Source organism: Daucus carota, chromosome 9, assembly GCF_001625215.2.
Source record: "Daucus carota subsp. sativus chromosome 9, DH1 v3.0, whole genome shotgun sequence".
Classification (NCBI taxonomy): Eukaryota; Viridiplantae; Streptophyta; class Magnoliopsida; order Apiales; family Apiaceae; genus Daucus; species Daucus carota.
The window spans coordinates 39,560,371-39,587,315 of record NC_030389.2 but is presented as its reverse complement, the minus strand read 5'-3'; the positions used below and the strand labels follow the sequence as shown (position 1 = coordinate 39,587,315).

The 26,945-nt window shown below is 31.4% G+C and overlaps 2 protein-coding genes and 1 long non-coding RNA gene across 4 annotated transcripts; 2 read left to right on the top strand and 1 right to left on the bottom strand.

Annotated features, from left to right (window-relative positions):
* The first annotated feature begins 6,128 nt into the window (after positions 1-6,128).
* On the top strand, positions 6,129-6,997 carry LOC108201618 (CASP-like protein 1). The gene is made up of 3 exons (XM_017369906.2): positions 6,129-6,370; positions 6,455-6,584; positions 6,670-6,997. The coding sequence occupies exons 1-3, from the start codon at positions 6,129-6,131 to the stop codon at positions 6,883-6,885; spliced, it is 588 nt and encodes a 195-aa protein (XP_017225395.2). The 3' UTR covers positions 6,886-6,997.
* A 12,435-nt stretch (positions 6,998-19,432) lies between these two features.
* LOC135149107 (uncharacterized) lies at positions 19,433-20,888 on the top strand. The gene is made up of 4 exons (XR_010287209.1): positions 19,433-19,520; positions 19,981-20,096; positions 20,220-20,300; positions 20,402-20,888. It is a non-coding gene; the product is annotated as an uncharacterized LOC135149107 (long non-coding RNA).
* Positions 20,889-21,466: 578 nt separating this feature from the next.
* Positions 21,467-25,708, bottom strand: LOC108217033 (uncharacterized). 2 transcript variants are annotated; one of them, XM_064084892.1, is made up of 6 exons: positions 25,635-25,708; positions 22,711-22,999; positions 22,514-22,597; positions 21,960-22,301; positions 21,786-21,854; positions 21,467-21,663 (listed from the first exon to the last, which is right to left on the bottom strand). In XM_064084892.1, exons 2-5 carry the CDS (start codon positions 22,978-22,980, stop codon positions 21,792-21,794), a joined length of 759 nt encoding a protein of 252 aa, XP_063940962.1. In that variant the 5' UTR covers positions 22,981-22,999; positions 25,635-25,708; the 3' UTR covers positions 21,467-21,663; positions 21,786-21,791. The 2 variants fall into 2 exon arrangements, with proteins under 2 accessions (XP_063940962.1, XP_063940961.1); XM_064084891.1 differs by having other exon boundaries at positions 25,591-25,702.
* Between the last annotated feature and the right edge of the window lie 1,237 nt (positions 25,709-26,945).

The window sequence follows — 26,945 nt, the reverse complement described above, 5'->3', positions numbered from 1 at the left end:
AATGTGAAAATCTCCTTCACAAATATGAAATCCACACTTTCACATTATTAGAGATTGAAGTGGAGCAAGTAACAACAAAGCTATTTATTAATTTTATACCAAGGCATGCATACTTAAAGGCTGTTTTTAAGAGCAGCATACTGCCTTTAGCATCAAAGCTTTGCCAATTTTATTAATTTGTATATAGCTATAGACTGTTTTTAAGAGCAGCATACTGCCTTTAGCATCAAAGCTTTTCCAATTTTATTAATTTGTATATAGCAATTTTATTAATTTGTATATAGCAGACCAGCCTATACTGTCTTTAGCATCACAGCTTTGCCAATTTTATCAATTTGTATATAGCAGATGAGGTCAATTGATTCAATTTTGTTTATTACTTCATACATAAAGATAATTATTATTTAATCAGTTTGTGTAAAACACTAAACACACACACATATTATATATAAACCGAATTTCCTAATCTCTTATAGCTATATAATATTTATAAAATCACTTAAAACACTAAATTTCTTATAAGTTATATAGAAATTCCGTTAACCATTCGGTTTTCGGTTAACCGTGATTAATAGACCCGAAAGCCGGATGAAGGTAGAAGACTTTAGGTTTATATATTTATTCCTGCATAACCATGAATTTGAATCATGCTCTGTCAAGAATAATTTGTCGGAGCTTATGTACCAAAAAACATTGATGGTGAGCGCATATATTAGTTAGACAAGATATGTTATTATTACGAGGTGGAAAGGGTCAAGAAACCAAAATTTCCTTTTCAAAATATAAGGAAGATGACAAGATATTATAGATTACCAGTAAGAAAGAGGTGGTGTACCCAAAAGAATACACCTTATGGTTTATATTTTTATTATATCATTCATAAAGATTCCTTAAATTGATCTTTGTTGTAAATTTTATCATCAGTTGTTTTAATCAAAAGTTTTCTAAACTTAGAGTAGTATGAATTTGGGATTATTTCAAATATCATCGGTTTGTTGAGTGTTGAAATGAATCTATATATGGAAGGAGCGACTATGAGATGTAATGCATCGCCACCAACATTTCGACGATCAAGCAAGCAGACGAGCGATGATGCTCGAATAAGTAGCTCTTCCCGAAGATGTATTACTAGGAATTCTGACCCAACCATATCTCTGGAAAGATATGTTGATGAAGTGTGAGAAAGCTCTATGGAAGATATAAGAGTGGACTTCACACTAGTAGCTAGTCTAAGGTAAACGACACTGAACCATTGGTAATTGAGTTCAGGACTGTTAATTGAATCATAAACTAAGCATTGTGAAGAGCTCAACTTTCTCTAATGAATGCAATGATTCTGGGTAATTTCCGACTTTAATAAAAAACGGAGAATCGCCCATTAAAGTTGTGGAAGAATGTTTAGAGAAAGGGATGTGTATGCGTGACCAGCCCTAGTTCTAAGGTAAAACTGAACTTGCATTTTGAACTTCCTACAAAAGAAGAAAAATATATCCCCCGGTTGGAGACAACTAAATAGCCCTAGTCTCATGTAAGACAACTAAATGCTGAGGGACCAATAGAGCTAGCCTATTTGTTACGGGAAATAAATGCTCTGACCATATAACTTTGAGAACCTCCCTTTCATTACATCTAAGGATCTTAATCATTTATTTTAAGATATTATGGTCATGATTACTTTGATGGTTAACATGACCAACTTATAAACAAAACCGTGCCTTAGGGGTGGCAATATTGGACCCGACCCAACAATCGGACACCAATTCGACCCGTAAAATACGAATTCAGGTTGGAGTTTTTCGGGTTCGGGTCGAATTCGGGTTGACCCAAAATCAACCCGAAAAAAAAGGGTCATTTTCGGGTTAAATTCGGGTTACCCGAAATTGATCCGAAATTATCCGAAAATTAATATATAATATAAATATTATATATATTTATATAAAATACATATATTTTATGTTATTTTTGTAATATTTATTACTTAAATTTAATAAAAATTATTTAATTTAATATAAATTAATTTATTTGAATTAAAAATAATATTTTTTTATTATTAAAAAAATATATTTATTAATAATTAATAAATATATTACTTATTATTTATCATTTAAATTTCCAGCCCTACCCGTGCCAAGCACGGGCGGGTATATAGTTCGTAATTTATTATTTATAATTTAAATTTTAACATCATTTTATTAGTATTTTAGTATTAACGGATTGAATTTTATAAATTAAATTATATTATTCAACTGACTATATTTTCTCCCGATTACTTGAAAATGACAAACCCGAATAAATATAAATATAGCCGATCGTGTAATACCTTTGAAAGATTCAGTAATCTAATTTTGTAATCTTGGTTTTTTTGACAACAATAACTTTTTAGATTAGAGTTAGAAAGGGTTATGTAATTTTTTTAATGAAATATTATATGATAATGGATTATTATGAGTGTTTTTAGTACTTGAAACTGTTTAACAATATAATACTAATAGACTCCACATTTGTAGACTTGTAGTACCAAAATGAGAGTACTAAACCAAAAAATATAACTAATACTTGGACTACAAATTATAACCTATAGTATAGATATGGTATAAAATTGTTTAATATAATAAATCTGTCTATATAAGATTTTTTTATGAATAGGTAAAAGTTTTTTTAATATGTATGAAAGTTGTGTGCATGCATTGTGTAACTTTATATATTGGTAATGCCGTACATTACGAAGACTCTCATAATTTTGACGGATTTTTTTTTTTCAAAATAGCTAATTTCAATATATTTCTGTCAAATATATATATATTTTTGACACAATAGAGGATATCGAAATTAAGGACATCAATATTAGTCAATCTGTCAAAAATAACTATGTTTGACTTTTAATTTTGACAGAATACCATAGAAACTAAATTTTGATAAATTTTCTCTTAAATATCCAAAATTTGGACATAATTTTTAAATGGATGTCCAAATTAATTTAAACTTTCTCGCTTATCTAAATATTTTCTACTCTATATTGTCAAGATTAAATTCCGTCAAAAATGGGCTGTCGTAATTAACCGTCAATGTTTATATATCAACTTGCAAGATTTCAAAATTCAGAATTAGAAGTTATGCTCATGCATACTTTTTTGTCCGATGACCATATGCATGCATATATAGCTCCCAAGTTCCCAGAACAAATTAAAAGTAACTTTTTGTTTAATATAACCAGACTTTCTATATGGGTACACAGATAATTGATGCATGCTAGTGTACAAGAATGGTGCTAATAGAGTGTTTCACATGGGGTGAAGAATATTATACATGTGCAGCCCCTCCATTTTTCTTCATATACGTAAATGAGTTCCCATAGTGCAAGTACTTGGAGAGTTTATTTTTGTTGTTTAAACCTTTCAACTTTAAGAACCTTATTCAAAATTGACTCATGTGTTTTCTTGTTCTAATAATTTAATAAAGCTAAGTTGATAACATGAGAACATTAAAGCATTCAGTGAACACTCCTATAAATAGTGATCCATAGATCCAAGTTATTTACAAATTATCTAAACCTCGTCTGCATCCTTTCGTGTTTTACAGTAAAGCTGTATTCAATCAGTCCCAGATCCCCAGCCTTCATTTTTAAGTTTTAGCATCTTGTGTGTTGTTATTTTGTTAAGCTGTATTATTGGGTCCGGCCACTTTGCATGCAATTTATACCAGTAATTTTTTACATTTGTATAACTAGATTTTTTAGAAGAATAAAGGATACAGAATGTTAGAAGAAAAGATTTTGAGTTCAAAACATATATATCTCTGAAATGAAAAGACTATTGAGAGAGTAGTCTAAACTAGTTCCATATACATATAACAATGAAATATGAACACTAACGAGGTGTAATCTAAACATTAGTACTCACAAAAAATATTGTTTATTTCAAAATATTATATTTAACTTTGAATTATCTCTATCTCATGTTAATTTTAATTTTTTTTTAATTTTCTTATCATCGGTGCCTCAATGATGAAAAAAGACTTGTCAAATACTATGTTTTATTATATATATATATATATATATATATATATATATATATAGAGTAAAGTTCTATGGAGACCGTGGAGACCACTTATGTTCTGCAAGTGAAATATTGCATAAAAACATTGCAAAACGTATAGTTTTGCACATCATGTTGTACAAAATCATTATTTCACTTTAAAATCTTGAATATAATATAAGTTTCCCATGTAGAACGTTACAAAATGTTATATTTGACGAAATATATTTAGTTTGCAGGACATTGTTCAACTTCCAGAACATACATTATATACTTATGAAACATAGATGATCTTCAACAATTTTAATGAATACATGATATTTGTTGAACATAAAATAATGTATTTTATAGTATTTTGATTACAGAACATAAGTGGTCTCTACGGTCTCCAATAAAAGTGGTCTCCATAGAACTTTACTCATATATATATATATATATATATAATGTTTAAATATGACCGATTAATACTCCAATTTATCATTCCGATTAATCCATAATTCGTCAATAAATATATCGCTCGAATGTACCTTCACCGTTCTAGGACTGCTTTTACATATGGATGACTCGATTTGCGTTTAGAAACATTTATATCATTTCAAATTTTAGATTTAAAATGACATGATTTAAGGTTTGAGTTCAAAGTCTCTAACTTTACAATTGTATTTGAATGTGCTGAATTTCAAATGAAATACAAATTAAACTTCTTCTTAATCTAAACATTTTATTTGATCAAATACAGAATTTGATATAAAATTCAAATTTACAAATAAGCCTTTACAATTTTTGTCTATTATATAATAATAAAATAAAAGTTTTTACAAATCTGAAATACTTGCCAACTTTAATTTTCAGTTAACTTGAATTAAAGGGGCTATTAGAATTATAAGTAATTAGAATGTTCCCGACTTTTTCATTTTTCAGTAAAAGAATTAAATTCCACAGGCTCTTGACCTTTGGTATCCCATAGTCATAAATGAGTATCAATTGAAAGTCTTGTAATCTTGTAAATATAAAGTACTTTGGAGGAATATATATCAACTTTTAGAGAACAAGTTTCTTCTCTACATTTTAAATTTTTTCTCTACCATTACTTTTCTTCTTTAATTTTTATCTGCACTTCTAATCCTTCACAGTATATAACTATTACATTCGTGAATGTTGCTTACGGAGTGTTTCACATGCTGATGGACATTAAACTAAATAAAAATATGCAGCCCCTATAATTTTCTTCATTTGCGTTGTTGAGTTCCCTGATGTATGTAATGGGACAATTTATTTCAACTCTCCTGTATCTATTCAAAATTGATGTGTTACATTAATTTATTATTCCTAAGCATAATTGTTTTTGAAACCATTATATTATATGGATTTCTGATAAAAATTATATATCTTTTCTCTTAGTTTACACTATTTATAATATTTGTAACTTTAATTAAAATTATTATTCAAAAGTTTACTATTTATAAATTATATGTGTAAGTTTCTATGTAATATTTTTATATTATTTAAATATTAGTAAATCGTATCATATTTCAAAATGGCTGTCATACTCGATAAGAGTATTAAGTACCTTCTTTCTTGGTTAAACAAGTCTTCTTGGAGTACTGGTAATAGATGGTGTTTGGTGCACCATGCTCGATTATGACAAATAAAATCATACTTTGATTATATTTTTTGATACTTTGATTTTATTGGCATAGAAAGAGTAGAGTCGTTTTATGGTAAAAAATTAATTATTCTTGTTTTCTACGTTTTTTCGGTTCACGTACATTTATTTATAATTTTTGTTTGAAAGAGGTTCCCTGTAAATTACATGTTAAATTTATTAATATTTCTAGAAAAGTATACAAAATTTTAGTAAGATTGTCTAGTTTGATTATGAGGTGGAAAAAGATAATAGATTACCCGAAAAAACAATTATTGAAACAGAACATCAGCTGCCCAGAAGAGAATACCTATATTTTACTGCAAGTGCGATTGAAGCATGAGAACCCTCCTATAAATAGTGATCCATAGCTCCGAGTTATTCACAAATCTTCTCAACCTCATCTGCATCCTTGGGTGTTTTACAGTAAAATACAAAGTAAAATATCCATGGCCTCAATCAGTCCCAGATCTCCTCCAGTGGTACTAGAGCTTGAGAAGAATAGTCAGGCCAGTACTACAACTAGCAAATTTTTGTTGCATGATGTGATATTGAGGGTCTTCTTGTTTGCAACATCCCTAACATCACTTGTAGCTCTAGTGACCAGTAAGCAAACCGAAACGATTCCCGTGCCTTTCCAACCTTACCGAGCATCTGTTGCAGCTGAATTCACTGATTTACCAGCCTTCATGTAAGTGCAGATTTTGTTTTGCACAGCAAATTAAGTTAATGCAAATGTTTCTTGCCTAAGACCCTAACATGGAAATATTTTCAGATATTCGTCAGCTGTTCTCTCAGTGACTTGCTTCTACAGCATAATTACCACCATCTTATCTTTCTCAGCACTGGTGAAACGTTCTACAACATCATTAAAGTTGATGTCATGTGTTTTCTCGGTAGATGTGGTAAGTGATGGAAAATCTCCATGTCCCTACACCGTTATAAGACATCATGTATAATATTTATTAACAATTGCATTTTTGTGCTCAGCTACTCTTGGGTATTTTAGCTTCCGCAACTGGAGCCTCAGGTGAAGTAGCCTACTTAGGACTCAAAGGAAACTCAAATGTAGGATGGCACAAGATCTGCAATGTCTATGATTCCTACTGTCGACACATTGGATTCTCCATTTTAACCTCAATCTTTTCCTCCATGGTGCTATCATTCCTAATCATCCTCTACGTCATTACTGTATCACGAAGATAAACAAATGACCATGCCACCGACTCATCAAAATATTGAGATTGGTTTCTTGGCAGGCTCCCTGTATCTTTTATGCATTGTATTACTTTTCACGTTCTTATACAGTATGTAAAGGACATTGGTTTGCATCAATGTTTTCCATAATAAGTTATTCTTCAAGCTAAGTGAGACGTACGTGCACAGGTAGTGGGGATATGATATGCCACAATATATTTTATTAAAAGAGTTAGTACATCCATATTATTGTTTAACACCAACCAAATAATATAAGGTGCAGGCTAACCATGGGTAATGAATCTGATCATTTTTGATAACCAAACTAATTAATAGTTTGAAAAACATAAACGGTCTTGTTCAGCACTACCAAAATGAACTAAAATCACAAACCCTCAACGAAAGGTTTGAGCTCGCACAATTGTCCCCATGTACTGTCTTCACCATTCCTCCCTGGCATCTCTTCATTTCTGTCTGGCAAGCGATGTAAAGTTAATTTATATTGTGAGATTGATGGGCATGAGGAAGCCCCTCAGATTAAGAAGATCATTATTATAAATTACTTAACTTAAATTGTACTATTCTAGCTTGCAATTCAAACTAGCAATGTCAATCATATAATTTCATATATGCTAGCATCCGACCATATGGAAGCAACATTCATTAATTTTAGCTCTACCAATTGGAATTATTTAGGCCAGCACACCCATTTCGATCATCAAAGAATTTTTCAACATCAATCTGCCACTTTAAAAACTCATCCACTTCAAAATTTTAGGGAATTACCCATGCTTCATGATAAAATGAAGCTATGACCAGTATGCAATCATGAACATGTTTACAAGTGTAACATATAATATTCATGCACTTTTAATATAATGTTTATGGTCGCCATTCTTCCCATCTTCGTAGATAATTCTAAAACCTTCTTGTTTGTACCTTTATAAATTCTCATCCTTGTCTTCTTATTGAGTCGTATGATCAAGTTTATTTGAATCTCTAGTCATATAATTTTCCCATGATGATATCATCACCGATGAAAATACTCGAGCCTTTGTTAGATTTCCTCTCAAAATTGATAACAAAGTTTATATGAAAATTAAAATATGGGATTGTGAAGATTATACTTCTTCAAGAATTTGGTAACATTGTTATATACAAAACATAAAATTGTACAATAATAAATATGTAAATTGGTGTCTTCCATTTACCATAACTATATTTGCTTATATAAGTGAGAATTTTTCTCAGCTGAAATAAAATAGTATGAGCACCTACAAAGTAAACAAACTTAAGAAAGAGATATACAAAATAGTGATAGAGCATATATTTATATATGTTTTTATATGATTTTATTCCCATAATTTTAGTATTTTGTAAATAATCGGGTTATTACTAATTGATTTTAAGTGTTTATTGCCAGGAAAATAAATATTCCTAAAGTTGGATTAAATCAAGCTTATTTGGGCTTAATCAGATGGAAATTCGGACTTTATGGATAGCCAGCGAATCAAATCTTGTTTGGGCCGTAACTTGAGTTCTGGACGTCAGAATTGGGCGATTCAACAGCCCACGCGAAGATATTGAAATTATCTACAAGTTTAAGGTGGTCCAGATGTCAAAATCCAACTGGATCAACCCAGAATCAGGCCTGAACAGAAGCCTACGAATTTCAGCATCAGAATCCAACTAGTTTTAGGATATTATTTTATTTTCTTGTAAATTAAGAAAACTCATATATATATTAGGGTTTGATAGATATTAGAGACAACTAACTTGTATCATATAGAATAACATAGAGATAGCCTTTTTAGAGAGAAAAGGGAGAGAAACACTTGTGAGAGAGATTGAAAGAAGGAGTGAAGGGATTCATCCGGACTTCAAGCCCTTTCGTCAAGTTGTATTCTTCGTACTTATATTCTTACTCTCATGGTCTGTGGTATAAATACATATTTGTTTCATCTTATCATGAGTAGCTAATTCCTTAATCCAAGAGTTAGGTAGTATTCTTTGACTTATTATGTTTGTTTAGTTGGATTGTGTTTTCTCTTGATTTGTTAATCTGTCATTGAGCGCTTTATACAATTAAAAGAGTAGCTAACTTTTAATTGAATCTCTAGGAGTTATAACGAATCGGGAGAGGAGTTATAATTCTAGTACATGATATGATGAACACAATTTGAGTATTAGATCGGAAGATTGATATGAGAATTGTGAGACATAAAATCCTTGGTTCTTAATAGTTTACAAGTGTTCTTTGATTGACCATGGGAGTGGCTTTTAATGGATAATTGTAGGCATTATAATCTACCTTGGGAGAGGAGTTTATAAATATTAGAAGGATTGTTTTTAGCAATCAAGAGACATAAATTAGACATTCATGATAGCCATTGAAGAACTCTAATTCTTGGGTTGTTTTCTCTCATATTTATTATATTTATTTATTTATTATATTAATTAGTTGATAGAAAAACCCACCAAATTCTTCTCCACACTTCTGAATTACAAAAGATAAAAGACTCGAAATTGGTATTGATATTAGTCCTTCCCTGCGAACGATACTCTTCAAAATACTCGACAACAAATTGGCGCCGCTGCCGGGGAAGGCAGCAATACTGATTTTTGGGTTAATTGTTTCTTGTGGTTTAGATTTTATTGTTGTATATTATTTTTTCCTTCTTTCGTTGTTTTTGGTGTGTCTACAGGTTCTTTGAGGGTGACACCAAAAAAGCTGTGAGCTAAAGAGACGACATGGATTACAATTTTGGTTGGAATAATGCTCAGAATTTCTACAATGATCAAGAACGATATCTAGATTATAATTCTTTTCAGGATTTTAATGCGTATCAGGTGAACTCGTTTGATTGTTGCAACTCATATTACCCTCCATACCCACCTAACATTGATTGTTTTTATGCATCTGAAAATCAATGTTATGATCCTTACCCATGTTATGATGTTGATAAAAACTTAGTTCAGTACAATTCTTCTTTAATGTCTATGGGACTTTTTGACCATATTGATGAACCAAAATTTGAAGTTGCTAATAAGACTGATATAATATGTCAAGATTCGATAAGTTGGTACGAGGAGAATGCTAAAAGAAATACTTTTATTATGGAAGTTCAACTTGTGATGCATAATGGTTGTTTTAGGATTCCTCCTTGTGTCGATTTTCCACTTTGTCATGATACTTATTTAGCAATTCATGAAAATATTGTGTCTAATGAATCGACTTGCTTAGATTATAATTGTCCCGTGCTTGATAATGAAAAATTGGATACAACTGAAATTCTGCCAGATTTAGTAGATAATGTTGTGCTTAATGAATTGGTAGACGAGATAAAAATTGATGAGTATCCAATTCTAATTGAGAACGATGTGTTAATTGATGATTTTGCTTTAGAATATAAGGATCCAATTTGGGTGGAGTTTATGAGTAGTACTTATGATGATTATTCTGACGACTTTTCTAGCTACTTTGATTTTTCGAGGTCTCTTCAGCCAGTGTGGTCCATACAAATTGACTTATATGTTTGTGGACCAAAGATATATTTGCACATCATAATTATATTATTGATTCGTAGATATGTGCACTTATTTGCTTTTTCACCTCATTAGTTTTGTTACTTGTATGTGAATAAGTCGAGCTAATGACAATAAACAAGCGCTTCTTGGGAGGCAACCCATGATTATAATATTAAGTAGATTTTGATTTGTTTTTACTCCCACAAGTTACCTTGATGTGTTTGTTTGAAGTGGTTGTTACAGGTGCAAAAATAAAAAAATTCGCAGCAATTTTTCTGGTTGCATCAGCTGCATTGTTTTTGCGTTTCCCGGAGTTTCAACGGTCGGATCGTCCTGAATTTTGGACAGCATCTTCCTTACACTAATATCTAAATTCTGAACGGTGGAGATCGGATTTTAAGGTCCAGAAGGTCAGTTTATGAAGTCCGGGCAGAATGATTTGCACCATGGGCATGGTTAAGGTGCCCGCGGTGCATCGACTTAGAAGCAACACACTTCGCTTATTTTTCAAACGGCACTTCATGCGTATGCATAGGGGAGTATTCTTACTTTTTTATTATTTATAGGAGGAGTATTAGTGTGTCATTGAGGACATTGACTCATTTAAGTGTGGGGATGTGTTCTCAATAGTATGTTATAATATTTTAAAAAAAAAAGACAAAAAAATTATAAAATTTAAAAATCAAAAATAATTATAGCCTTGTAAAATAGTTAGATGATCATACCATGCTAGGATAAACACTCATACATTGCATACATTAGTTCATACAGTTGCATAACATGTATGTTTCATTGCATATCATAGCATATCATGATCCCATGTAATAGTCCAAGTTAGTAACCTATGATGATACTATGTGTAGCTTGTTTTTGATTAATTGTTGCTATGCCTATGATCACATATTAGTGATGTTACATGTGCAGTGTCACTAGTGCAGAGTTTATTTATTGACACAAGCTTATTATGCTCTTAAATATTGAATTGAGACTTAGATATACTTGCTTCTTGAGGGGTAGCCTCTTGTTGATGATTAGAATTTTGACTATTCTCTTTTGAGCTTAGTACGTAAATGCTTGAGTTTGAGGTGATTGTGGGGTGTAAATGTTTTCTTCAAAAAAAAAAAAGAGAAAAAAAAAAAGAAAAAATCAATAAAGTATCAAGTACTCCTTTGAGATCAATGGGTGGCGAATATGAAAGGGACGATCCATGTACTTGTGCTGGTATTAAGTGCAATTGTACTAGAAATATATTTTTCTTGGTGACTTTTCATTATCCTTGATTACTGGAGAATTACTTGACTTTAAAAAAAAGAAAAAAATTGAGCTTGTGAAGTCTTTTGGTGGTCGTAACTCACTTACCCTGAGGAGCGTCCCGACCTTAGACCAAGCATGTGAAAAAAAAAGAAGAATAAAAAATTATATATAGTAGTATTATAGAAATAAAAAGAAGACATAGAAATCCCTTGTAAACTTGAATGATAGCTGGTTCTAAGTAACGAAGTGTTTAAGATCTATTCTGGTACTCAACTTGGGAGCTATTAACTCGCATGACTTGTCATGTTGAAACTAGTGTTTCTCTGTTCGTGATTCAAAAAAGAGCATGTTGTTAAGCTAAGCACACACGCACACTCTGTACTTGTGTTCACTAAGTGGTTTTATTGCGGTGTGAGCTTGATGTGTCTAAACTTGTTGCATAATCTGATGGTTATCACTGACTTGGAATATACTATTATTATTGGGATCCATACATATTCATTTATTAGTTGCATTCATGTAGTTGCACTCCATGCTTGTGTTCTTGTGGTCATCTATATTATTATTACATGAGCTAGATGGATTTTGTGGGTACATTCACTATAGACCCTCACGAGACCTTACTCGTCCACTAGGGCTGCCTAGGGGTTTAAAGGGCTTGTTGCATATGCCAAATGCAACCGTGATCACCTACGGAAGTGGTATATCTATTATGTGTTAGTTTTATTTATTTTATTTGCCCGAGGACGTGCAAAACACTAAGTGTGGGGATATTTGATAGAGCATATATTTATATATGTTTTTATATGATTTTATTCCCATAATTTTAGTATTTTGTAAATAATCGGGTTATTACTAATTGATTTTAAGTGTTTATTGGCAGGAAAATAAATATTCCTAAAGTTGGATTAAATCAAGCTTATTTGGGCTTAATCAGATGGAAATTCGGACTTTATGGATAGCCAGCGAATCAAATCTTGTTTGGGCCGTAACTTGAGTTCTGGACGTCAGAATTGGGCGATTCAACAGCCCACGCGAAGATATTGAAATTATCTACAAGTTTAAGGTGGTCCAGATGTCAAAATCCAACTGGATCAACCCAGAATCAGGCCTGAACAGAAGCCTACGAATTTCAGCATCAGAATCCAACTAGTTTTAGGATATTATTTTATTTTCTTGTAAATTAAGAAAACTCATATATATATTAGGGTTTGATAGATATTAGAGACAACTAACTTGTATCATATAGAATAACATAGAGATAGCCTTTTTAGAGAGAAAAGGGAGAGAAACACTTGTGAGAGAGATTGAAAGAAGGAGTGAAGGGATTCATCCGGACTTCAAGCCCTTTCGTCAAGTTGTATTCTTCGTACTTATATTCTTACTCTCATGGTCTGTGGTATAAATACATATTTGTTTCATCTTATCATGAGTAGCTAATTCCTTAATCCAAGAGTTAGGTAGTATTCTTTGGCTTATTATGTTTGTTTAGTTGGATTGTGTTTTCTCTTGATTTGTTAATCTGTCATTGAGCGCTTTATACAATTAAAAGAGTAGCTAACTTTTAATTGAATCTCTAGGAGTTATAACGAATCGGGAGAGGAGTTATAATTCTAGTACATGATATGATGAACACAATTTGAGTATTAGATCGGAAGATTGATATGAGAATTGTGAGACATAAAATCCTTGGTTCTTAATAGTTTACAAGTGTTCTTTGATTGACCATGGGAGTGGCTTTTAATGGATAATTGTAGGCATTATAATCTACCTTGGGAGAGGAGTTTATAAATATTAGAAGGATTGTTTTTAGCAATCAAGAGACATAAATTAGACATTCATGATAGCCATTGAAGAACTCTAATTCTTGGGTTGTTTTCTCTCATATTTATTATATTTATTTATTTATTATATTAATTAGTTGATAGAAAAACCCACCAAATTCTTCTCCACACTTCTGAATTACAAAAGATAAAAGACTCGAAATTGGTATTGATATTAGTCCTTCCCTGCGAACGATACTCTTCAAAATACTCGACAACAAACAGCTACTGAAAATGCTCAATTGGTTTACAACTATTTAGCCATTCCCAGAATTCTATGTGTAATATCTTGAAAAATAGCACTCCCTTTGGTAACCAGTTGTGTGGGAATATGATATTCTGCAGCAATCTGAAATATAAATACATAATACATTGGTAATTAATAAATATATAGTTGTACATAGCTGAGTTAAGAATATAAACTAATCAGATCTGTTATACCGGTAGCCCCGCCGTGTGTTCTCCCACACTTAAAATATCCAGTGCAAGAGCTCTGGCAACATCACTGAGGATTCATCTAGTATCATGAAAAAGAAAGAACTTAGATGATTATTATTTAGATAATGCATATATAAAATTTTATTACGAGTTTATATATATGTGTGTTTATATATATATATGAGTGATTCTACTATATACAAAGTCAAAAATAATTTTAATTTTTTATTGAAATATATATATATATTAATATCATTAAGATTAGTATCCATACCTGATATTGATGGGAGCATATTATTGATTGTTTAGAAAGATTGTAATGGAAGGTTATAGTTATATACCTCAAAAAAATATCAGTTATAATTTTGTTTAACGTATTCGGTAAGTAATGTAATGACAATAAAAAAGTTTTAAATATAAAAAATTTGAACTGAATAGTAATAATTATAAAAATTTTAGATTCATAATTATAGGCTCATTGATAATATTAGTATGATATTTTCACATAATGTAACAAAATTGCGACAATATATTTATATTTTCACTAATATCTTACCTAAGCTAAGAAGCAAAATTGACCCTTTTTATTTATCAAGAATTAATATTATATTTCCTCAAGAAAATGACAAAAAAAACATTTAAAAAAGGGTTTTTAAGAACTTTTGTTAGAATAAGCACTATTTCTTTCTTAATATGAATGTCCATATACAGGCTTCTATCATTGGATAATACAATCATAATCATATATAAACACATAACATAGACTTTTGAAGAGCAAATGGATGGAGAAATAATAACAAATAATACACACCATCATGAATAATACAATCATTCCAATAGGGATCAATGGATGAAGAAAAACAACAAATAATCCACCCACATTTGAATGTTTCTGATAGTGGTGTTAAAACTGAAAACGATAATGAGAGAAAAGTTTATATAACTTAATTTAGTGTTTAATATTATATCAATCACCTATGAAATGAAGTGTTTATATAGATACATAAGAAGTTTCTCGAACACACCTGAAGGTGCTAGGAGGTACCTGAAGGTACTAGGAGGTGGATAAATGATGGAGAGCCCAAACAACCCAACTACATAATGTACAATTCAAATTAGCTAGGCCCAAAATTTTTAGGTCCATTAATAATTACATATCCCGTAATAGTTAGGCCCATTATATATTTTTCTATAGTTTAGTTAGTGTGTGAAAAATAATATTATTATAAATAAATATTATATTATACTTGTCTTGTAAAATAAATGAATTATAAGTAGTTATGTTTGAAATTATTAATTTGTTCAAATTTATTCACATTCATAATGTTAGTATACCGGTGGCATATACATGGATGAGTTTGCAAATTTACACATAATTTATAAAATTCATTACTAGACAATATTTTTACACTATATATATATATATGTGTGTATGTATAATTCAAACACTTATTTAATAATTTAATCAAAAAGTAGAAATCTTAATTTTGGATATATACATGCATTTCTAAACAAATTTTTGTTTAATAAATTTTTGTACCCACATTAAAAAAAACACCATCGTTAGTGACTTGTAAACACTTATATACAACTAAATATACATCCACTGCAAAAATCATACGAGTTTGTTTGCGTTTGTTTGCGTTGATATCTCGATCCCTCACCTCTAAGCAATTTTATCACAAAGTACCAATATATACATTATTTGTACATCTCCCACATCAATTTTCAACCTCAAAATATTTTACCTGCTGCATACTTGTTAATATATTAACTTTCAAGATTTCAAAATTTAAAATTAGAAGTCATGCATACTTTTTTGTCCGATGACAAAATGCATAGCTCCCAAGTCCCCAGAAGAAAAAGTAATTTTGTTTAATACAAGCAGACTTTTCTATAATTGATGCTAGTGTACGTGAATGGTGCTAATAGAATGTTTCAGATGGTAATTAAACATGTGCAGCCCCTCCATTTTTCTTCACATACGTAAATGAGTTCCCTAATGTAAGTACTTGGAGAGTTTATTTCTATTGTTTAAACATTTCAACTTTTAGAACAATGTTCAAAACTGATATGCTACGTGGGTTTCTTTTTGTTAAGAAAATATTTCTAGTACGGGTATATTTTATGGATTTTTGACTGAAATTTAAATATGGTTTAAACAGAACTAATTCAGCTGCCAGAAGCGAATTAGTTTACTCCCAGCTAGTGCGATTTAACCATGATATTATTATAGTCATACAATTGACTCTAGTTTTCACGTTCTTATGCAGTATGTAAGGACTCTAGTTTGCATTAATATTTTCTATAATTAGGGTGCCCATAGTTATTCTTCAAGCTAAGTGAGACACGCATGCACAGCTAGTGGGGATGGCGAGTTTTGGTTTAAAGATGTTTGCCAAAATATTATGATTTTGATATCTAGCTAGTAATATTTCAATCAAGTTTCACTATGAATTAATGTTGAAGGTTGATTACACATACAATATAAATTATCTCGTAGCTTAAAACATGACAATATAACATATTCATCTTAAACTTATCGATATGTGTAAAATATTTTCTTTTGATATGCTATGAATATCTTTAAAGTGCGAATTCCTAAATTGACTCTTGCATCATCATGTTATTTATATAGGCACCTAAAATTCTACAATAAATTAAAATTAAATCTAAATTATAATTAAATATACCATAAGTTGGTATATTTGTTTAAAACTACTTAGTCATTCCCTAAACGCTCTGTGCAATATCTGGAAAAATAGCACTCGCGTTCAAGAACCGGTTGTGTGAGAATATGATATTGGTAACAATGTCAAATATACACACATAATAAAACTTGTACATAGCTGAGTTAAGAATATATACTAATTATATAGCACTCGCGTTCAAGAACCGGTTGTGTGAGAATATGATATTGGTAACAATGTCAAATATACACACATAATAAAACTTGTACATAGCTGAGTTAAGAGTATATACTAATTATATTTGTTATACGCTCCTTATTCTCTTCTCCCACACTTAGAGTATCCAGTGCAAGAGCTTTGGCAACCTTGAATGACTGTTCATTCTAGTACCATGAAAAAGAAAGAACGTAGATGATTATTATTTAGATAATGCATATATACAATTTTATTACCAATATAATTTTTTTATTAATATTTATATATTAATAAGAATTAGTATCCATACTTGATATTTGATAGGAGCAATTTCTTCATTGTTTAGAGAGATTGTAATGGAAGGTTATAGTTACCTGAGAAAATATGAGTTTCACACATCATGTCAAAAGTAATTGCAACAATATATTAATATTTTCACTAATATCTTATTTAAGCCAAGAGGAACAATTGACTGTTTTTATTTATCAAGAATTAAAATTTTATATTTTTTAAAAAAATGATAAAAAACATTTTAAAAGGGTTTATTTAAGAACGTTTGTTATTAGAATAAGCATCTATCAAATGAATTATACAATCATTGAATCATACATATACATATACATATATAAGAATCATATATAAACACATACCAGAAACTATTGAAGAGCAAATGGATGGAGAAAGAATAGAAAATAATACACACGCATCTATCAAATGGATAACACAATCATTCCAATTAGGATCAATAGATGGAGAAAGAATAACAGATAATCCAAACATTTGAATGTTTTTGATAGTGGTGTTAAAACCCAAAACAATTATGAGAGAAAAGTTTATAAAACTTAATTTACTTTTTACAATATTATATCCATCACCTAGCTATAAAATGGAGTGTTTATATAGATACATAAGAAGTTTCTCGAACACACCTGAAGGTGCTAGGAGGTGGATAAATGATGGAGAGCCCACCAACCTAACTACATAATGCACATGTCAAACTAGGCCCAATATTTTTAGGTCCTTTACATATCCCATAGGATTTAGGCCCATCATATACTTTTTTTAGTTTAATTAGTGTGTGAAAAATTATATTATTATAAATAAATTATTATATATTATTTGTCTTGGGAAATTAGTGAATCATAAGAATTAATTTTAAATTATATTAATTTGTTGAAATTTATTCACATCTGTAATCTTAGTATACTTGTGGCATTTACAAAATTCCATACTAAATAGTTTTTCTACATTATATATATGTGTGTACACTTCAAACACTTATTTGATAATTCAATAAAAAAGTAGAAATCTTAATTTCGCATACAAAAATTTGTACAAATATTTTTAAACAAATTTTTGTTTATAAATATTAATTAAATTTTAAACTAATTAATATGGCATTGTTCAAAATTTAATGTTATTTGTGTGTATGATGTTAGCATGTGCATGTGATAATTCAAAAAATAATCCTTCTACATATATTTGGAATTAATATTTAATAAAAAAAATAAAAGTTGAGTTTTTATCAAACTATATAAAATAAATTAAGTACATAGATAGATATATAAGAAGTTTCTCGAACACACCCAAAGGTGCTAGGAGGTGGCTAAATGATGGAGATCCCACACAACCCAATTACATAATGCACATGTGAAACTAGACCCCAAAATTTATAGGTCCATTAGATATCCCATAACATTAATTCAGGCCCATTTTAAACTTTTTTTTTTAGTTTATTAGTGCATGAAAAATTATATAAGAAATTTCTCGAACACACCCCAAGATGCTAGGAGGTGGGTAAATGATGAAGAGTCCAAACAACCCAAATGCATTATGCACGTGTCAAAAGTCTAGGAGAGATTGGTGTTAGGGCAGGCTCCCTTTATCTTTTATGCATTCTATTACTTTCCACCTTCTTATGCAGTACTATGTGACTCATCTATGTCAGGACACCAGTTTGCATTAATGTTTATCATAACTAGGATGCCCATAGTTATTCTTCAAGCTAAGAGAGAGGCGGGTGCAATCCATGCCAACTCTAAAAATGGATAGGGAATTTTGGTTTAAAGATGTTTGCAAAATATTATTGTTTTGATATCTATCAAGTAGCACCATGAATGTTGAATGTTGACTAGACATACAATATTATCTTATAGCTTAAAAACAGGATGTACAACATATTCATTTTAAACCTACACCAACTATACGCATATGATATCACTACACCATAGATTGGCTATTGCAACCAGATTTTTCAAATTTTATCGAAAAACATTGCAATTGAGGAATAAGTTCGTCTAAATTGCAAGGGTTTTTAATGACATTGCAGTAGAGTTTAAAAACATTGCAACAGAAGTGAAAAAAATTGGTGAGAGTTTAAAGTGCATTCTATTGCAATGCTGTATATAAACATTGCAATAGATTACCGATTTTGGGCCCAAAATTAAGCGGGCTTGCTGATAAAAGAAAGAAAAAAGAAGCGGGCTTTTTTACAATTCCTTTCCCCGCTATCAAATTAAAAAAAACACAAACAAAATAATAAAATAACAAACAAAATAGAACTTAAACACTCAAATTCGGCTTTAGACAAACTAAAAGAACACGCACAGCTGAGAAACTAAAGTTGTGTTAGGAGATTAGTTGTGTGGAGAGGAGATTAGCTTTGTGGAGAGAAGATTGAAGCTGTGTGGAGATTGTTAACAAGCTGTGCGAACGGGTATGTGTTTTCCCCCAAATCCTGTTTTCCCGATCTGTTCGATTCTTGCTTGCTGAAATGTGTTCGATTCTTGCTTGTTTTTCTTTCAATCTTGCTTAATTTGTCTTCTTTCTTGCTTTTATGTATATGTTTTCACTCAACTGAGTTTTATGGACTTTTTTTTGGTTAGGGTTTATTTGGGTTTTCGTTTTTACATATATGCGTTAATTAGGGTTTATATATTTGTACTAATTTCTTATTTTTTATGTTAATTTGTGTTTATGTGTATCTCCTTTCTTTTGTGTTTGTAATTAATCCTGGAAAAGAATGAGGGTAGAGATTTATTAATTTAACTATTTAAATGCCCTGTTTTTACATGTCTGTGCATTCCCTGTTAATATGTTTGAGCCTATTAGTAATATATCTAATGACAAATTCGTTGCATTGAAACTAACAGTATGGTGCTTAATCCTTGTGGTAGGGATATTTTTTTGGGTGGATTACTCCTCTTATGCAGCAAGGATACAAAAGACCTATTACTGAAAAGGATGTTTGGAAGTTAGATACATGGGATCAGACTGAAACATTAAGGACAAAGTACATATGATCTTGGCCTTCTAATACTACTTTCCTTTCTTTTGGGTCCCATACTGATAAGTAAATTAGTAATAAATAAGAACTAGTTGAAATGTACAAGTTTTAACTCTCAAATTGTTTTAGGTTTTTGCAATGCTGGATGGAAGAATCTCAAAAGGAGAAACCATGGCTATTATGTGCTTTAAATAGTAGTCTTGGAAGAAGGTATAAACTGAATAATACCACTTGTGGTTTGTGACATGTACCTCTGTTCTGACATATAGATTTCTATTTTGTACTGAATTATATTTAATTGTTCTCTGCAGGTTTTGGTTGGGTGGATTTTTCAAAGTAAGGCTAAGTTGTTTAGTGTCAATTTAGAACTTCAAATCCATTTAATCGAAATTCATCTGCTCTCACTATCTCCGACCTAAACTTCTAAAAGCATACCACACATTACCAGGTACTTTCATTTACTTGCATCATAAAGTCTCCTATATCCCTTTACGACAACTTAGTACTCAAGATAATTCAAGTGCCATAGATTAAATTATGTCATATCTTTTGTCAAAAACGGGTTTCCTTGGTATAATGTAGGCTCCAGGATTATTGAATTTGATTACTTGGCTGATTGACGACTCCTTTGAGTTAACTTTAAGGCACATATATTGGGAAGAGATTCCTAAAAACTGAACTTTCAAGTGATTTTTGATAGTATACTAAACTTGGATGATCCAGATGAAGCTAATGTTTGGTAAACAAGATAAAGTCGTGAATGATCACACCAGAAAATGTGGCTTTTGATATTTATATCAAACTAAGAATGATAAATATATGGTTTTAGGTTTTTAACCCTCACTACAAGAAAAACAGTTATCAGCGACCGACTATCAGCGACCGCCTTTGGTCGCTGATGGGCTTTAGCGACGGATGCCGGTAGCTGATAATTGTCGCATATAATCTGGTCGCTGAGATGCCCTCCAGCGACAGCCTTTCGCGACCGAGTATCTAGCGACGGCTTTTAGCGACCGCCGTTGTCGCTAGTCTGAGTCAGCAGAAGACGGTCGATTTACACGTGGCAGCGACCACATTGGCGACCGATGGTCGCTATAGTTAGCGACGGATATTAGCTACTGCCTGTGGTCACAAACTGTAGCGACCGAGTGGCTACTGATTTCCGTAGCTGATACAGCTACAAGTATTTGCGACGCACTTCTGTCGCTAAGTTTGAGACTTTTTGCTACCAGTATTGGCTACGGCTGGCGGTCGCTAATATTAATTTTTTTTTTTTCAATTTTTTTTTGTTTTTCCAGATTTACCATATATTTTCAGTTTGTACCTGCTTTTCAACAAACAATAAACAACTTTGTCCCAACAACTTCACGATGATCTATATTTAAAATGATCGCATTGAACACAACCATAACAAAAATCCCAACATCAAAGTTTACATCATCCTTAAAAATTTATCAAAGTTTACATCATCCCTAAAAATTCAGCAACAAAACCATATGTTCCAATTATACAATACTAAGACCAGAATACTCAAAGATCCTCCAATATCAACATCCGTATCTTCATGATCACCCTGTCAATATTAAATCAATTAAAGAAGTGAGATGTGAGATGGCATAAAAACAACATAATATGAAAAACAGATTTCAGCAGTTAATAACGAAATTAAAGTTAACTAATAAATAGATAATATACCTGACACTAAGATCCTCCAATATCAGCATCCTCATCATAATCATCAGCATCCTGATCATCATGATCACCCTGTCATTATCAAATCAATTAAAGAAGTGAAATCTCAGAACATGAAAAAACAAACTTCAAAAATTAATAACAAAATTGCAGTTAACTACTAAATAAATTATATACCTGTTGACCATCACTTTGCTGCGATGCTGCAGCCTCAGCCACAGCACGAGCTAACTCATCAGGATCCATAAGCCCAAGATGTCCTCCTAATACACGAAGAAGCGCTCGATCCTGACATATAGCTCGAACACAGTCAGCAGGAGTATGAACAAGTGGATGACTCTGTGACTGTGAAGACTGTGTGCTACAGGTTGAGCCAAAGATAGATGGGCGTCTTCGTTGTCCCTGACCCTTGACATAGTTCTTCTTCACAATAGAGGCCCTCTCCCAAAGCTCCTGATCAATATGCGGGGGCTGAGTGCCCTCAGGATAGCGCTCAGCAACTAAAGTGCGATAATTTTTCTGTCATCATATTTATGATTAGTTAGTTAAAACTCAATTTTGTAAACTCTTGAGATTTATGCCAATATTATATGCGTAATTATATATTATACCTTTATACTAATAACAACCATATTGATATCACCATAAATTATTTTTCTTTATATTCTATTCTTTAGCAGAACTACAAGTAACTTGGACATAATAAGTGTATAAAAGTTCAGTTTTATTACCGCTACTTCCTGAGCAGCTGGTATGCCTTCACGAGTAGCCACGTACACATCCAACCAGTTGATAGTACCCTGAGATTGAGACTCCTGTACAAATTGAGAAGTAAACATGTGATGATGGTTACACACATCGAAGCTATGCATACATACCTTGTTAGCCATATGCTGCCCCTGGGATATACTACCTCCCTTGTATGTACCTTTGGCCTTCTCAGCACCTCCACATCTATTTCCTGAGGCAGTACTACTTTTGTGCACAAACTCAGGCTCTGTCCACTGAGCACACATCTGAGCCCAAATATCAGCGCTACACCACCATGGGTTATACTTATGCATGTGCAAATCCCCTTGACCTGGAAATTCATTGCTAGCATTCTGCAGGGCTTTTGCTCGCTCTTTTGACAGATTGTCTTTGGTTCGATCTGCACATTTTCTCCAAAACAGATCAGAAATAGCAGCACCGTCTTCATCCGCCCACCTGTATCGTTTCTGCATAAAAAGTTCAATAGGAAAAAATACATTAGTGTGGCAATTTGTTAATAGTACACAATTAAAAATATACATTAATTTTTTTGTTAATGAAACAAGCTAAATAAAATAATGGTGTACACAAAAATCTTTTTTGTCTATGTATGTTCACTTTTTTGGTCGAATTATAAATTATTATAAGCTAAAAATATAGTACCCGATATAGTTTAGTGTTCAAAAGCACGACAATATAACAATAAAGTATATTATTTTTCCAAGCTAATGTTAAAGGACTTTTCTATTTCCAAACAAATAAATTAGTCATTAGCAGGCTAGAATGACATGACATGATCATTAATAAATTGAGGAACAGAATAGCATCTCATATATTCTTCAGTATCCTATATGCCTACTCGCAGAGATATGTGAGTTACTTTAACTAAATTAAAAAACTATTCCAAATTTTTTAGACTTAATATGTATTTAATATATAATCTATGATAATTTATTTTATGGACAAAAACAATTCATCTTCTCTCCACCCTTTTGCTAATCCACATTTAATTAAGGATTCTGACTTTTTCCTCTTAAACATAGTGATAAATTCTTAATCTCATCTATGGTAGTTATTATGAATATTCAACCAACGGTTATTGACAATACCTTAGTAAACACTAAGTTCATTAGGATATGATCAACGACAAATTAATCCGGATTTGTCAATATATAGTTCCTGTAAAGCAAATACTATACAACAAAATCCAATAGCCTAGATGATTTGAGGCTTTGAGCACTAAACAGGAACTTGAACAAGTTCATAAAGCAGCTTATAACATTATAAATTATAATGTTATATAAGGGTGATGGTCACCGATTATATATTTTGTTTTATTTTCTTTTTCTGGTATTAGTATATTTTGTATGTATTGTCTGTTTTCATCTTTTTTTCTCATGATTGTAATTTTAAGGCTTCTGCTTAATAATGTAGATGATACACAATGCAATTATCGAGTTGAATGACAAGAGAGGTTCCAGTGAAGAGTCGATATCTGAGTATATTAAAAATCAGCATACTAACTTACCTTTGGCTCACAATTCATTACTGAAACATCACTTGGGTAAGTTGTGTGAATCTGGTGAGATTGTGGTGACCGGTAAACATCTATACTTACTTCCTGGAAGCAACCCTACACTAGAGTCTCGTGTTAGAACTGAGAAAGATAGGGTGACAAGAAAGAGAAAGGCAAGAAAGGGCCGCGGCAGGGTCGGTAAAAAATGTCGAACAGAGACTGATAAGCATGGGGAAGCGCATGGTGAGGAACATGGAGAAACTGCTAGGTTTTATAAAGGGAATGATGAGATAATTCTAGACAACAATGAGATCAAAGTAGATTACAAAGTCAACGGGGTTGGAGAACTTGATCAGGTAGTTAAACCAACTGAGCTGGAAAATAGAATGCTCGATGAGCAAAGTCAGCTACACCAGCAGCTATCACATGAAATATGTGCACCTGTTGTTGACTCATTACAACCAGAACATTCAAGTCCTGACAGGCCTCCTGGTTTTGACTATATAATTCTCCAGTCGAAGCAGAATTGTATAATTGTACAAGAACCAGAATTGATTTCTGATTCTGGAAGGCTTTCCGAGTCTGAAACACTGCTGCAGGTAGATCAGGAGCAATGGCGGCTTCAGGGACAAGCAAACTGCAAATATCTTATCACCCTTGTATTTTTGCTAATGACTCATGAGTTCACCCTGGAGGAGCCACAAATTGAACGAGAGACCATCCTTCTCGTACAGCAAATTGATCTCTCATGCGTGTCTAAAGCTAGGAAACTATTAGACAATACACACTTTACAGACTTTACACTTTACTACATTCGTACATAAAGTTAAGCAATAGCCAGCGGAGCCCTGGCAGCCCACTGGGTAGTCACTGTCGATAGATGATAACTCTAGACTCGCCACCTCTGATGCCAATCATAGGCCCAGAAATATAGAATCTGTCCTTTTAACACTTCTGAAATTCTGGAGAGTATGACAACATTTAAACGATTCTTGTGAACATTTAAACATATACACTACTACTTGGTATTTATTAATTTATAAATAAAATAATGTTAGTCTACTATCACTAGAGCTGTTGATCATATTGCTTCATAGAAGTCCAGAACACCTCTGAAGGTTTCGCACTTGACAAACTGCTATAACTCAGTTGGTTTTTAGTGTAATGTGGCCAAGGAAGAAGTTGGGGAATGACATGGCTTTGCACGCTACTTAAATTTACCACTTTTTTTCATCAGAACTCACCCAATCTAAGTCACAACTCACCCAATCTACCCAAAGAAGCTTAGAACAATCAAAGTTTCACCCAAAATTTTCCAAAATTAATGTACATGAAGATGAATCAATAAATCACATACATAAACAGCAATAATTTCACAAGCCCATTGAATATTAATTAGAGCACACACCAAATTGATCAAGTTCATCAAAAACAATAAAATCGAAAATTCATATACATACACATACATGAAACAGAACACAGTAAATATCTAAATTGCGGAAATCACACAATCACTATATAGGTAATACAAGGGATTGTTACCAGAATGTAGGAGGAGATGGGACGTGGGAGGAGAAACCACTGACCTTGATCTGTGCGAGTAGCGAATTCACTGACGAAGGAACGAGGGTTCTTGCGGTTTGCAAAATTCTTTTCCCAGCTTTTACACTTTATTTTATATTAGTTTACTTAAAATATATTATGATTAATTTAATACATTTTATATAGAATTTAATTACATTAATAGAATTTTCCAAATAAAATATTAATTATGAATAAATTTTTTATTCGCTGTAGGTACTCATAAAATTAATATATATTATTTAATTAAAAATATTTTATTTTATTTTGAAACATATACTCATGAAATTATGAAACGTTTTTCTGATTATTCAATTAAAGGATATATATAAATATATAAATAAAAAACAAAGTAAAATAAACGAAAAAATACATTCTCAACGCTTTAAAAATACATTATAACTGAAGGAACTTCAAACAAATATATAGAAATACGTCGAAAAATACTCAAAATTTTGAGAAAACAGTCCAAAATACGTACCTAAACGCGCTCCAATTAACTATCAAACATATTTTTAATTATTCGATAAAGGAATATAAATGTAAAATATAAAAACGAAAGTAAAATACACTAAAAAACAAAACAAAACAAAATAAATATTAACTTTTTTTGACTTTATAAAATACATCCTTAATATAACTAATTGACACATCATATCAATACACACATATGTGAAGTACACGTGTTAATAAATTCAATAAAAATTAATTAAACTTTCTACATAATTAAATACACAAAATTGTTAAAATGAATAAACAATACTCAAGTTGCAATTATCATGAAACAATTTTTTATTTAATTTTATATTTGATAAATTAAAAGGGATATAAATATAAAATATAAAAGTTAATGCAAAATAAATGAAAAAATAATTATTTAATTGAATAAAATAATTATTCAATAAAAGAAATAAATGAAACATAGTTTTAGTTATTCAATAAAATAATTATAAATATAAAAATAAAATAATTAAGAAAACAAAATTAAAAAGAAAAATAAATAACAACAGCGACCGACTGCAGCTACCGACTTCAGTAGCTATCTGTTTGACGTGGCACTATTGGCTACCAATTGCGGTCGCTAAAAACATAGTCGCTAATAACCCCGCCGTTTTTTTCAAAATTTTAAGAGGGAGTAACTAGCTACCAACTGTGGTCGCTGAAGATTAGCTGACATGGCACTTTTAGCTACTGACGGCGGTCGCTGATAAAATCCAGTCGCAAAAACGTGTGGCGGCAATTTTTAGCGCTCATTTTTTGGGGGGGAAAATGTTTTAGCTACTGATTAGCTACCACATTCGGTCGCTAATACTTTT

What these genes read in the sequence shown, in the direction of transcription:
- LOC108201618 (XM_017369906.2), top strand. Translation starts at nt 6,129, where the DNA reads ATGGCCTCAATCAGTCCCAGATCTCCTCCAGTGGTACTAGAGCTTGAG. An exon ending in ACTGATTTACCAGCCTTCAT is followed by an intron (nt 6,371 to 6,454) that starts GTAAGTGCAGAT and finishes AAATATTTTCAG; the next exon opens with ATATTCGTCAGCTGTTCTCT. An exon ending in GTGTTTTCTCGGTAGATGTG is followed by an intron (nt 6,585 to 6,669) that starts GTAAGTGATGGA and finishes TTTTGTGCTCAG; the next exon opens with CTACTCTTGGGTATTTTAGC.
- LOC108217033 (XM_064084892.1), bottom strand. Translation starts at nt 22,980, where the DNA reads ATGAAGACGGTGCTGCTATTTCTGATCTGTTTTGGAGAAAATGTGCAG. An exon ending in AGGTGCTGAGAAGGCCAAAG is followed by an intron (nt 22,598 to 22,710) that starts GTACATACAAGG and finishes CAATTTGTACAG; the next exon opens with GAGTCTCAATCTCAGGGTAC. An exon ending in AGCAAAGTGATGGTCAACAG is followed by an intron (nt 21,855 to 21,959) that starts GTATATAATTTA and finishes TGATAATGACAG; the next exon opens with GGTGATCATGATGATCAGGA.